The 13,401-nt window shown below is 36.4% G+C and overlaps 1 protein-coding gene across 1 annotated transcript; it reads left to right on the top strand.

The window, feature by feature from the left end:
- The first annotated feature begins 164 nt into the window (after nt 1-164).
- Nucleotides 165-11,588, top strand: LOC105803088 (protein HUA2-LIKE 2). Its single transcript, XM_012635082.2, has 12 exons — nt 165-561; nt 1,405-1,481; nt 5,796-7,748; nt 8,101-8,563; nt 8,828-8,936; nt 9,024-9,136; nt 9,214-9,401; nt 9,486-9,972; nt 10,086-10,518; nt 10,622-10,783; nt 10,991-11,043; nt 11,121-11,588. Exons 1-11 carry the CDS (start codon nt 439-441, stop codon nt 11,014-11,016), a joined length of 4,134 nt encoding a protein of 1,377 aa, XP_012490536.2. The 5' UTR covers nt 165-438; the 3' UTR covers nt 11,017-11,043; nt 11,121-11,588.
- The last annotated feature ends 1,813 nt before the right edge of the window (nt 11,589-13,401 follow it).

The raw sequence follows: 13,401 nt of genomic DNA, 5'->3' as shown, positions 1-13,401 counted from the left end.
AGCAAATTATGGTGACTAAGTCCACAACTTATGCAGAGTACAGGGACTAATAGCAAAATTTGACCTTATTCTTTCTTACTGTACTTATCCTACACCCCGCCCGTGTACTTTAGCAATCCCCCACCGCTCCATTTTCAATTATCTTTTTGCCTTGCGCATATTCTCTTCAGTGATTATCTTTCTATTTCGAAACCAAAAAAAAGAAAAAAAAAAGTAAAAAACTCTATCAAACCCCAAAAAATTAGGGTTTTTCTTCTTTTAACAGAGTAAGAGACTTGAGTTGCTCACTCACTTTTGAATCGAGGTGGGCGTTTCAAACGCCTTCATAATTTGTGCAAAATTGCTGCTCCGGAACGTTAGAGAGTGCCAAAGTATTATGCCTTTAGGGCGATTTTTCCGTGCTTTTGAGTTTGGGATAATTGTTTAATATATACTCTGATGGCGCCCAGCCGAAGGAAAGGCGCCAGTAAGGCGGCTGCTGCGGCTGCCGCTCGCCGCCAATGGAAAGTCGGCGATCTTGTCCTCGCAAAAGTCAAAGGTTTCCCTGCTTGGCCTGCTACGGTATGCGAAGACTTGTATCACTATCTTCTATTTTCTCCTGTTTTAAATCTCTGTTATGCTGGAAATATGTTATTGCCTTAGGTTTGTGGTTGCATGTGAGTTTTAATGTTCTTTTCTTTTGATGATTAAGTGGCATGATCAATTCTTCTATTTAGTGTATGTTTATGTGTTAATAGTGCATTAGTCAGGAGGAATTCTTTGGCGGGTTTCTTTTTTGTTTTACTGATTAATATTTAACTATGTTCTGAAATTGATTTTCGCGAATCCAAAGGGGATTGAAGTGTTTGTTAATTACACACTTGAATGCCTATCTTAGAAATTTAAATTAGAAATCTTTTCGCTAGTTTTATTTGTAAAATAGATTTTAGGGAAAATGAATCCTTGGTATCTCAGTTCTGCTAGAAATTGCTTAGGGAGGCGACAGACTTATCTTTTGTCCTGTAAGATTTATTATTATTATTATTATTTTTCATATCTAACTTCTTTACTTTTGATTTCTCAGTACTATTTTTTTCATATCTAAATTAGAAATGTTAGAAATTACTTTTGATTCATATCTAGCTTTTATTTGGAAAAAAAGGGACAAAATTGATTAAAACAAAAAAAACCAAGGGAAATTGGTCCAAAATTAAGCTTACGCTTGTAACCTCAGGAATGAGTGGAGATTACATCCTGAATTTGGGCATCTTGATATTATTTGTGAATGTGAGATTACGGGGTGGCTGGAATATTGAAAATCAAAACAGCGTAATCTTATTTCAGAATGTGAGATTACAGGGTGTAATGTAGCATTTGGGGAACCGAACGCACCTTTAGGCTTATGTTTTTGATTGCTTGTGGCAGGTAAGTGAGCCTGAGAAGTGGGGTTATTCATCTAAATGGAAGAAAGTTATGGTTTACTTTTTTGGAACGCAGCAAATGTAAGTGTGCATTCGAATTTTTTATTTTGTGCAATTTATCCTTTTGATTTGTTTTTCCTACCTCTATTTTGCCCCATTTTGTTATTCTATGAAACTTGTTTTTAAGTCATGACAAGTTGAAACTTTACTTTCTCAGTTTTTGGTTTTTCTTGTTGACATGAATGTAATATTGTAAAATTGTTTTATGGGCTTGTGTTATTTGAGTACTCCCCAGCAAATATGATTTAGATTGGATCTGTACTTGTTGCATATTGTCTAGATTTATTGATCTATATGTTTTTATCATCACAAAGGTGAGATAATTTGGGTTTAGGACGCCCTTGAAGTGTAGAAGCATTTGGCATTCTATTTCTAGATGATTTATTGAACTATATTGACAACTAGAGGTGTTCATGTGCCAGGATTGAGTTTATATTTTTCAACCTTGGGCTGGTCTGGCCTGACCCATTTTATTGTATAGAAATAATAAAAAATATAAAAAGCCAGTCTGATTAAATTTCTCTTTAATTTTTTTTCTATTTTTCTCTGTTTTCATTTGAAATACCGTTACTAGTAAGAAAGATAATCTTAAACTCTATACTTCTCAATATTTGAGCATTCGACTACAAACACTGACTGTAAGGAAATCATGCATATTGACCAATCACAGAAATTGCATGTTTTGTAGATAAACTGGACCACATTTTAGAGTTTACTATATATCTTAAGCTTTATAATTTATACACAGACTTGCAAAATCTCACACATATATGTATTGCACTTAACTTCACTGAGGCTAGCACTTTTTCTGCGCTTTGTGCCTGAGGCAATATAACGGTTCTAGAGTCTAGAATGCTCCTTGCGTCTTGGACAACACTCCAATTGTCATAATTACGATTGTTGGTGAAACAGTTCCGCACTCCCACTATTTAGCTATTATTGTTTAGATTATCTTTTCAACTATAGTGTATTATCACCGTTATTATTTTAATTTCCTTTTCTTCAGTATATTTATATGATGAAGAATCCATTGTTTAGTAATATTTTTTCCCCAGAAAGCTAACCACCTAACCCATATCACTGGTGGCGATGTTTTATTGTCACCAAGGAAAGGCTACCCATATGGAGATGAATGAATTAATTTCCTCTCTTCGTTGCCCATATTTTGAATCATATGCATCTTTAAATTGAATGTTTATGATCTAGTAATGTGTGCTTATTTATGCCGCCAGATATGGGTTCTTGAATGCAAAATTAGAACATTTTAAATGGGACTCTTTTTGTGCATTAATTTGTAGTTTAGGACAGGAAGATGTCTAGACTTGTTGTTGATGGCGCACTTTAAAAGATTTGCAGTTATGGGAGCTTAAATATTCTTCACATCTCATGCTTTGTTTTCTTTTCATCATAAAGAAGTCCTTACCGGAAGCTCTTCATTACCCCAAAAAACAGAATTTTTTTAATGATATTTGTTAAATCATTAAGTCTATAAACCTGGTAGGGATTAATTTGTCTTGTGGTTTTGACTGGGTTGGTGCATGTTAATTTTTTTTATGCACTATATATTTTGAGAATTTGAACTATCCTCTCCTCTTATGTTGTTGGCTATTTTAATATTTTATTGTTTCTGCATATTTAATTCTCATATAAATTATTATGTTAAGGTTGTGATCTAAGCAGATATTATAGTGTCTAGAAGGTGTGGAATTTGGCATTGCAGTTTTTCACCATTTCTTTGCTTGCAAAACAATTTATTCATTAGTACTGATAATTTAAGGCAGTCCATGGCATTACAAATTAAGGCCTTGTTTGTTGAGTGGATAGAAAAATGGGAGAGAAATGTGAAGAGAAACAAGATACTTTCCATAGCATGCTAGCAAAGATGGAAAAGTGAAAAGAAAAATGTAATTTCTTCCTAGCCATTGTTAGGTAGAGTTAAAAAAAATGAGAAATGTTGTTCACCCTTTTTTTAATTTAAAAAGATATATTGAAATAATAATGAGTAATCTTGTAAATGTGTACACCTGACTGGCTGACTAGCATTTCTATGATTTTTCTCTTATTTTTTGGATTCGGAATGATTTGTTTTTATGCATCAAGCTGAATTCCTATTTTATTTCCTTTCACTTCTCTCTCCTACGAAGTATATTCAAAATTTATTTCTTTCCATTCTTCTACCCACCTCTATCGACCCTTCCATTTTTTTCACTGTACTAAGTAGACGCCAAAGTACATGAAAGCATGGCGAGGATATGGCAGCTAATTGTGATATAAGAAACTTAGAAACATTTCTGGATAGATCATTAGCTTGGAAGCATGGCATTGATATAACATAAAGAAAACAAAGCTCAATAGTAGGATGATTGTATGGTGGAATTTGGTCTACTAAGTGGTGATTTGTTTGTATTATTCCAAAGATAAATTTGTGTAAGAAACTAATCAAACTGGAAACTTGAATTTGTCAAATGTTGAATCTTGATGAGGTGAATAAAAAAGGTCATCTCTCTTAGGGGTCGTTTGGATCATGAAATGTATGATTACCAGTGGTCATCTTGTATTTTGTAATCATATTTCAACAACATTACCTTGAGCTGGTAATATTATTACCAACAGTGCCAAGATTCAATAATATAAGGGGTAATCTTAATACCAATCTTATATTACTTTGATGACGTAAGATTTTTGACAAATTTACCCTCATTCTTAATGACTTTGATCCATTTTTATTAAAACCAAGACAAATAAATAATAAGTACTAATGAATTAAACTCTCCAGTTTTTTTCCATATATATTCCCTCAATTAGCATTTAACAATATTAATTAATTAATTTATTATAAGTGAGTTTGTCTATTGTTATTAGTTGAGGAAACTTAACATTTGTTTATTATATTACATTTTATCGATTAAATTACCTTAATTTTTAATTAATTAACAGTATGACTAGTGAGTTTTTTCCATAATACAGTGTTGTTGCTTCTTGAAAACCTCATTATCAAGAGGTGCTCCCAAACAGCTATCGAATAAATCTCTTTAAATCATCCCAAGAATGGAAAAGCAACTTCCTCACTGTCCACTGTTGCTTCAACTGTTTCCTTTGCTTTCTCTTGCATTAATCAGTTACCTCATTCCGTTGGCGGCTTCTTTTATTCATGCAATGGATGCAATTTCAAATTTCTGTTTTATATTATGTTGTGTTATGTTGGTTGGGTAAACCTTTCACTTGTTGGTATTCTTTTAAGTAATGTCAAATACTGTTCACTGGAGCATTGCTGCATCTAGACATAAAGTTGAAACTCCTTATTGTAATGTTCAATTATTGATTCATGGATTGGGTTGTTGAAAGCTGTTGTACATTCATTGGATGATATTAAAATTGAGTCTTATTAAGGCCTTGGTATCCTTGCGGTGACATGAGCAATCTTTTTCAGATTGTAGATTAGATATTTTCTTTGTTGTTAACTTATGCCTGCTCTATACTTTATTTGGATTGTCTTTTATCCTTCCACTTTTATCTTATAGTAGTTAACCTGATAATAGGTTTACAGTTCTCATTCAGAGAACTGATAGATGATTTTCAAGGTGTAGAGAGTTATGTGCTGAAATGGACTTTTTGGAGACTCACAAGTAAAGGCATGATGCATGCTTAGTTGGATGCTATCATTGTAATTTATCTTTCCTGTATGTGGTTGTGACATTTCTTCCCGTGACCTTTTTGTACATAATAGAGACATGTTAGGAAAGCTGGAAACATTCCTGGTATTTTTTTTTTAGATTTTGGAAAATCTCAATAGTTATTTGATGATGCTGATATATAGGAAGATTTAGTCTTCAAATTCAGAATCTCTGAAGGCCAGCAAAGATTTAAGGAGTTATTTGATAACTTGGGTCTTGAAGTTCATTGGTATATCAATCAGCTGTGCTGTAATTTTCTTCGAACTAATGATATTTCATCAGTGTAATTCTTGATGTGGATGTTCTGTATAACCTGTTAAATAAATGAAAATGGTCAGGGGAAGGAGACCAATGCTTCCTTTTAATGTGTAGCAGCACCTGTATGTATGATGAGAATGTTGTCCTAATTTCTTATCTAGATAACTGTGTGTGGGCTGCCCTTGCGATTAGATTCATGGAATTATAGTAGAACCTATAATTTTAATAGGAAGTTCTGATAGTTACGATATAAAATTACTGTAAACATCTTTTACATTTTTTTTTTATGTGGATGATTGTCTGTTGGTGGTTGTAACTACGTCTGTTCTTTTCCTCTCCAAACATAATTCAACTTAGCTTATTTTGCATTCTGTTAGTTCACTTATGGGTATCTTTCATGCAGAGCATTCTGTAATCCTGCTGACGTTGAAGCATTTACAGAAGAGAAGAAACAATCTCTTTTGACCAAACGTCAGGGAAAGGGTGCAGATTTTGTTCGCGCAGTCCAGGAAATTATTGACAGTTATGAGAACTCAAAGAAGCAGGATCAAGTTGATAACTATAATTCTGCTGATGGAGTTACTCAGGCAAATTGTGGGAACTCAGGGGACTCATCTGTGTCAAAGGATCTGACTGACACTTGCGAGGCAACTGAGATTGCTCAAGCTGATGCAAGAATAGATGCTCTGCATGAAAAAGAATCCGTCTCAGAACAACCTTCAGATACATTTCTGGTTAAAGAAGAACCTGTTTTGACCACATACTCTTCAAGAAAAAGATCTGGAAGTGTACGATCTCAAAAATCTATTGGACAGCAGAAGGCATCACCAGTTCGAAGAGGTAGAAGCTCAACAAGGGTGGAATCCTCTAGATTTCAGAACTTTATGATGTCGTCTAATGATGTTAGGAGTGTCTCTGATGTATCAACAAATGTGATCCAGAATGGGTCCCAAAGGAAGAATAAACAAGTCAAGAAGTCTACAGATGCATCTGAGAGTGATGATGTGGACTTATCTGTGTTAATGCTGAATGGTAGAATTGATGACAATGGGTCTGACATTGCTACTGTTGATTCTGATGCTGGTAGTTTCAATGAGGGTAGCTCTATGGATTGTAGTTGTAAGCCTGAAGACTCTGAGACTGTTGTTGAGTGTTTGGAGGGAGATCCTGAGTTGAGCAAAGGGCTTGATTTCCAAATAAAGGCTGTTGTCATTAAGAGAAAAAGGAAATCATTTAGAAAGAGGGTGAACATTGATTCTGCTGAGCCTCTTGCAGAAGCAGATCTGGATTTAGGAATCAGTAATACTAGACAAAATTTGCAGAATACTTGTGAAAATATAAATGACAGATATTCCAAAGATGATGGAGATGAGCACCTACCCTTGTCGAAAAGAGCAAGGGTTCGCTTGGGTAAACTGTTAGCTGCTGATGAGATCGTTAATTCTTCACCAATGGAAGAAAAGCCTATTAATGAAGGCACTGTCAATTTATTGCAGCAGATGAGTCCATCAAGCAGTCACAATGATTCTGCTACTGAGAGAGACTCTTTGTTGTTGAAGGGTGCTTTGGTTAATGTATCACCTTCAAAGGGTGACACTGAAATTCGAGGGAGTGGGCCGGAATCTTCGAAAGTTTTGAGAAATCAGTTGGGGTGTTTGGCAGGTGGTGAAGCTGCCTTGCCTCCATCCAAACGCCTCCATCGTGCTTTGGAAGCTATGTCAGCTAATGCTGCTGATGAAAATCAGGCAATTGCTGAACTTTCTACAACCATGAAAATATTAGATGGTGAAAGTCATGATTCTCTAATGAGTTCTCATGTAACTGTTGAGGACAAAGAAGCTAGTGTGTTGGAGCAACACAGCAGGGATTTGATTGCTCATAGTGATTCTGGCATCTTTTTCGTTTCAAATTCAATACCTTCAGATAAGTTTGTCAAATCTTCTGTGGAACCACTTGTTTGCTGTCAATCTGTGAAGAGTCCTAAGAATCAAAAGCATGAATTACACGAGGATGTCTTTGTGGAGCCTATGAACCATGTTAGTTGTAATACTCATAAGAGCGAATGTTTAGAACATTCATCCCCTAATCCTGAGGAATGCCAAGCTAGTTTCAGATCTAACTGTGGTTCTTTATATGAGAAGTTCCCTTCAAATGATGATTTGGATGCTGAACCTGCTGGCTTGAGCAATTCCAGGGTTGAAAATCTTGATGAACGGTTTAATACTTCAGAACATGCTGAGATGAGTTTTGATCCTGTTACAGTGACTGGGAAAACTTGTAAAGTTTCACCTCAGGATGACTCCAAAAGTGAGCCACTGAAGTCCCAAATTAATGACAGCAGCTTAGTCAACAGCATGTAAGCATATTTACCTTGCTTTATCACAGTTATTATGTGAACTATATTGAGAAAGTAAAATAATAGAGAATTTTTTGTTCTGAAAGTATGCCATGAAATTTCACATTAACAGCCTAATTTGATCCTACAATCATGAGAGTGTTCTGCTATTAGTTTGCAGAATTTGGAGTTTGACAACAGCTTATTCTAAGCAAAATAAATAATCCTGATGCTAATATTAATGTAAATCTGGTAAGAATTTAGTTCACTAAGGTGTTTAGCTTTATTTTCTCAGTTTTCTTTTTGTTTTTTCTGCGTGTGTCTTTAGCGCTTATCTGCTATTGATTTGCTGAATTTTCTCTTATTTATGTAGGTGTGAGGTTGAGGAAGAGTTTCAACCAGAATTGAGGCAGAAGACAACTTCTAGTTTTAATCATGATGACAACTCAGACAAGGATGTTGCAGTTGTCCAGTTAAGTCCATGTTCAGCTGATGGAGTAGATTCTCCGGCTAGGGTCTCTCCAAATGCCTCTCTTTGTCATGTTTCTACCTCGGAGAGTGCTAGTATTGCTCCAAGCAATGGATATTGTAGTCCAAATGTTCACATGTGTCCTAACAAAGCTTTATGTGTTCCAAACGTTGATGATGAAGGTAAAGCTGATTCTGTGACCTTTGAAAGACCAAAATCTGTCAGTAAATGCAGTAAATACACTGAAGCACAAGCTGTTCTGTTGTCTTTTGAAAATATGCTTGTGATCTTAACGAGGACAAAGGAGAGCATTGCTCGTGCAACGCGTATAGCGATTGATTGTGCCAAATTTGGTGTTTCTGCTAAGGTAGATAAAGGCTTTTTGTAGACTGTTTAAGTTATCAGAGGCATTTTTACTTATTAGCACCTTAAATTCAAATTCGTCATAGATAAACTTTGGCATGAATATTATTTATTCATTCCCCTTTCAGGATTTCTTCTTAGACTAATAGTGTATATGCTGAATACTAAGAGAGCGTGTTTGCTAAAAGTATGTACAAATGATATACTATTGTAAAAAACAGTTCTTGTTTTTTATTTGAAATGCATTGGTTTCTTCCTTTTAACCTAGGTTGTGGAAATTATTGCTCGAAATTTGGAGAGAGAGTCAAGCTTACACAGAAGGGTGGATTTGTTCTTTCTTGTGGATTCCATTACTCAGTGCTCCCGGGGTTTAAAAGGTATTATTTGTATTTTTATAATTTAGCAGCATGTTAGGTGTTTGGTCTGTAAGTCATGGCTATGCGCTTACCAAATTTGGCATCCAGGTGATGTTGGTGATATCTACCCTTCAGCTATTCAAGCGGCACTCCCTCGTCTACTCAATGCAGCAGCACCCCCTGGACCTAATGCACAGGAAAATCGTCGGCAGTGCTTAAAGGTAGGTTGCTTTGATGTATTCTTTTTCTTTATACTTTATTTGGATTGTTGGTTTCTCACCCTTTTTCTTTGATATAGGTTTTGAGACTTTGGTTGGAAAGAAGAATCCTTCCAGAATCTGTTGTTCGGCACCATATACGAGAACTTGATTCACTTAGTGTTTCATCTTCTGGTGGTGTCTTTTCTCGTCGTTCAGCTAGAACAGAGAGAGCATTGGATGATCCTATTAGAGACATGGAGGGTATGCTTGTTGATGAGTATGGCAGGTCTATATTTCAGGATCACTTTAACTTATGGTTACTTTTTGTTTAAAGATATTTGTTCCTGAGGCTTGTTTTTTCTTGCCTCAGTAACTCAAGTTTTCAGCTCCCTGGATTTTGTATGCCTCGAATGCTCACTGAGGAGGATGAGGGTAGTGATTCCGATGGAGAAAGTTTTGAAGCTGTCACTCCAGAGCACTATTCTGGAGTTCCTGAAGAACAAGAGGCAAACCCTGCAAGTGAAAAGCGCAGACATATTTTGGAGGATGTTGATGGTGAACTTGAGATGGAGGATGTTGCTCCTGAGATTGAAATGAGTTCAACTAGTGGCGCTGCTGCAATCAATACTGCACAAACTTTGCAAGAGCATTGTGATCAGCATTTTCCGCTGCCATTTGCCCCACCTTTACCTCAGGATGTGCGTCCATCATCACCACCACCGCCATCATCACCACCTCCACCTCCACCTCCACCTCCACCCCCCCCTCCACCGCCTCCTCTTCCTCCACCTATCCCTCGTCCTATTTCTGGTCCCTACACAAACAATGTTGATTCAACTGTTCATACAAGTATACAAGTAGGTCCTTGTTTGTGTTCCTTGCACTGGTTTCTTATTATTGTTATGACAATGATGATAAGGTAATAGTGAATTGGATTATTCATGTGGTTGTGTTCTTATTATATTTGCAGAACAGGCAAGATGATTTGAGATCTATGGTTCCACCATCAGTTGCACCCAGAATCAATTCAACAGTGTGCACCAATACAGTCCCATATAATGGGCCTGATCCTAGAAATCCTCCTGTTATGCAGGTTTCGGATTGTAATACTGCTTTCAACAGTTGCCCAGTGCCTCCAGTTAATAATATCCAACAACCTGATGGCCCTAGCTTTCACAATCCCTACCCTCCGCAACCTCTTCATCCTGCACCAACAAATCAGTTTGCATATGTTAATTCAGGGCCACATGTGAATTTGATGAGGGATGCACCTCCTCCATACACTGACAGATACTCTTCACTGAACTTTGATGGTGCAAATTATTATAACAGCCATGAGAGAATGAAACTGGCCCCAAATGATCTTAGAGAGAGCTGGAGGTATCCTCCACCACCATTCTCTGGTAAGTTTCTTGAATCATGTTTTGTTCTGGTCTACTGATATCATGCCTTGTTCTGTCTAATTACACCTGATTATATATGTTTTTTTTTATTTTCTCCTAACAGGACCCTGGTATGCTGATAATGCGAATTCATCATATGGCCATGGCCATGGTTCTTATGGTGGGCCCCAGTGTGAGCCAACAAGGTTTCCAAATGAAGGATGGGGCTTCCGCCCCCCTCCAATGGATCACCGGAACTTTTTTCCCGGCAGACCACGTGCAGAAGGTATGGTTCCCATTGGATCAAGAGGTTTGCATTTCTCCTGTGAGATTGTGGTTTAAAAGCTAGAGACAGAGCTTATACATGTAAATATATATATGTATGTTGGTGTGTGTATCATTTTGCATTTGCATACTTGCTGTTGCTAGATACCCTGCGATTAGTTAGTTTTACATGGGGCCTGATAGTTGAAATCTCTTTTATGTGTTTCAGCTCCTTGCATTTGGCAGCCAAGATGACCGAATACTAATTAGCTGCTTTAATTGGTATGTTATATTTTAGTGATAGTTTTATTATGTCACTCAAAAGTTCTCTTTTTCACTGGTTTTCTTGTTATGAATAGGTATACCCCCCCCCCCCTTTCTTTTGGCATGGGTTCTGCGGCATGTTGAAAACAGTTGAGAGTTTTTGCATGCAATGAACAGATAATAGGATGAGTTGAGCCGAAGATGAGCGTGTCGGCATTGCTGATACTGGTTTTGTAAATATGTAAAATCTACCACCGGGCAGGACAGTAAGATTGGGAGAGTTAGGCTATCATCATGTATCAAAATTTTATTTTATTTTTGTTTCTTTTTGCATAATTTATTCCCATCAACGCCCCATTTAAAGACCTTTAGCAATTTTTTAATCGGGCCATTCCCTTTAAAACTTTTTTTCCCTATACTTGGCTGTAAACAGTGCTATTTTATTAGTACAGTGGGAGGCAGGCAGAGTGTCAGTGGATGAATCTAGTTGTATGCTTCTTGTTGTTGAACTGAACACTGTTTTTTATATATGTGTAGGAAAGAGTTTAAGTTTGTGTAGGAAAGAGTTTAAGTTCTAACCTAAAAATTAGGATTTTTTATATTTTAACTATAAATAAAATAGGATCATAATAACTTGTTTGAATTATGCCAACATTGATTTTATGATATAGTTTGTGGTGATGCGCTTGATAGGGAATAATATTATTCTTTTCGAGGATTAGTTATGATTTATTGGTTTGATAATTTGAGATTATAGAGCAGTGGCTAATTCAGTAGGGTGGGCAATGTGGTCATTTCTGAAGAATTAATGGGTATGCTCTTATTATGTACTTGGCCATGCATGACTACATACCCTTTTTGTAAAAGGCGTGAGGGTGTTACTGCATGGCAACAATTTTCTCTTAGGGCACCCTTATCGGGTGTCCCAACTGTCATGTTGTCTCGGTTATTAAAAATCTTGGATTCGGAGCTTTTATATCTTTTGCAAGCCTAGTTTGACTGTGTACCCCATGCATTTTGCTTTACATCTGTTTACTGCGCCATGGGTAATAGCACCAATTGAGAACTGTTCTAGACAAAAAAGAAAAAAATTATTAAGAATAGCAACCGGTTAATATTTAGATAAAGTTTTGATTATTTTAAGATATGAATTTAGTTCAAATGTTATGTATAGTCATTTCTTTCGACTACTTGGTAAGTGTTTATAATTTTTTATTGACTATGTATGAATCCTTTATAATTTGTTTTTGATTGCCTATGAATCCCCATACTAACAATAAACAATGCAACAAAATCTCCCCGACAGTTTGGATTTTTTTCAATGAGTTGTATTAAGTTTGCGAACGTTTTCATACTTCCAACCATTTTTGACTTCTTTTTTGGCTTTCTTATGTGTGCATGTCGTCGTCATCCACCACTAGTCCACCTTGGGCATAGTTTGCATTGCATCCCAATGGAATTCAGCAATAATTTGCATATTTGTCAGTGTCTTCTTTTTTTTTTTCTATATCCTTAAGTTTAAACAGTACCCCTTTTTCTTTCAAATCTGTTACCCCAAACAATTACTACGGAAGGGACACTCTCTTACGTGAGCAGCTGGACCCGCACATGGTCTCATCGGTCATCTCCATTCCCAAGAACAAAGGTGGCATGGTTCTATACACTTGCTTTTAACACTCAGGCTTACTCTGACCTACAAGTTCACTCTATGGGTGACATGGGAGGAGGGTGTGTGAGGCTGCTGCTGAGGTTAAAGAGTGACTCAGAGAGGAGCGAAAATGACCGGCTATGGCCACCAGGACAAAGCAGAACACTAAATTTAATAAACATGAGGCGCATGTAAAACCTACTTTCAACTGGTTCGTTAAAGCCGGCAATCAGAGTTGGCCCGCATGTCTGATTGACGACGACCACTATTTATCGCTTGGCTCTAGCGATGACATTGCACACGTGACACCGGAGAATAGCAGGTTTATAGTTGGACCATTCATCAATTTTTAGGTCCTACTTCATCGAGATTTAAATATAAGCTGAAATAAATTGCATGTTTTAAACTATGGCTTCTATATAATATTTATTTGGACTTAGTCACCTGATTATCCTTGTGTTTATTTATTTATTTGTTTAGTCTGTCTTGGTGGTCTTGGTATAATTTAAAAGAAAAGAAAAACTAAATGCGGAATGAGACTTAATTCATTTTGAAAAGAAAAGAAAAACCAGACCTGGTGCGCAGTGCTATGATTGGTAACAGTTAAGTGCATGACTAAAGGTAAAGATAAGTTAAGGTAAAGCATGAATAGGATTGATGGTGTATACAAGCATGCATGGGAGACATAGATGACCCTCCATGAAAATGATGACAAATCATTTTGAGTT

The sequence above is a fragment of the Gossypium raimondii genome, chromosome 11 (genome assembly GCF_025698545.1).
Source record: "Gossypium raimondii isolate GPD5lz chromosome 11, ASM2569854v1, whole genome shotgun sequence".
NCBI classification, from domain to species: domain Eukaryota; kingdom Viridiplantae; phylum Streptophyta; class Magnoliopsida; order Malvales; family Malvaceae; genus Gossypium; species Gossypium raimondii.
The sequence above is the reverse complement of the archived record's forward strand: the minus strand, read 5'-3'. Positions and strand labels throughout refer to the sequence as shown.

Bases quoted from the DNA above. Each gene is read 5' to 3' on its own strand.
- LOC105803088 (XM_012635082.2), top strand. From the start codon at position 439: ATGGCGCCCAGCCGAAGGAAAGGCGCCAGTAAGGCGGCTGCTGCGGCT. The intron at 1,482-5,795 runs GTAAGTGTGCAT...TCTTTCATGCAG, and splicing joins TTTTTTGGAACGCAGCAAAT to AGCATTCTGTAATCCTGCTG. The intron at 9,973-10,085 runs GTAGGTCCTTGT...TTATATTTGCAG, and splicing joins CTGTTCATACAAGTATACAA to AACAGGCAAGATGATTTGAG.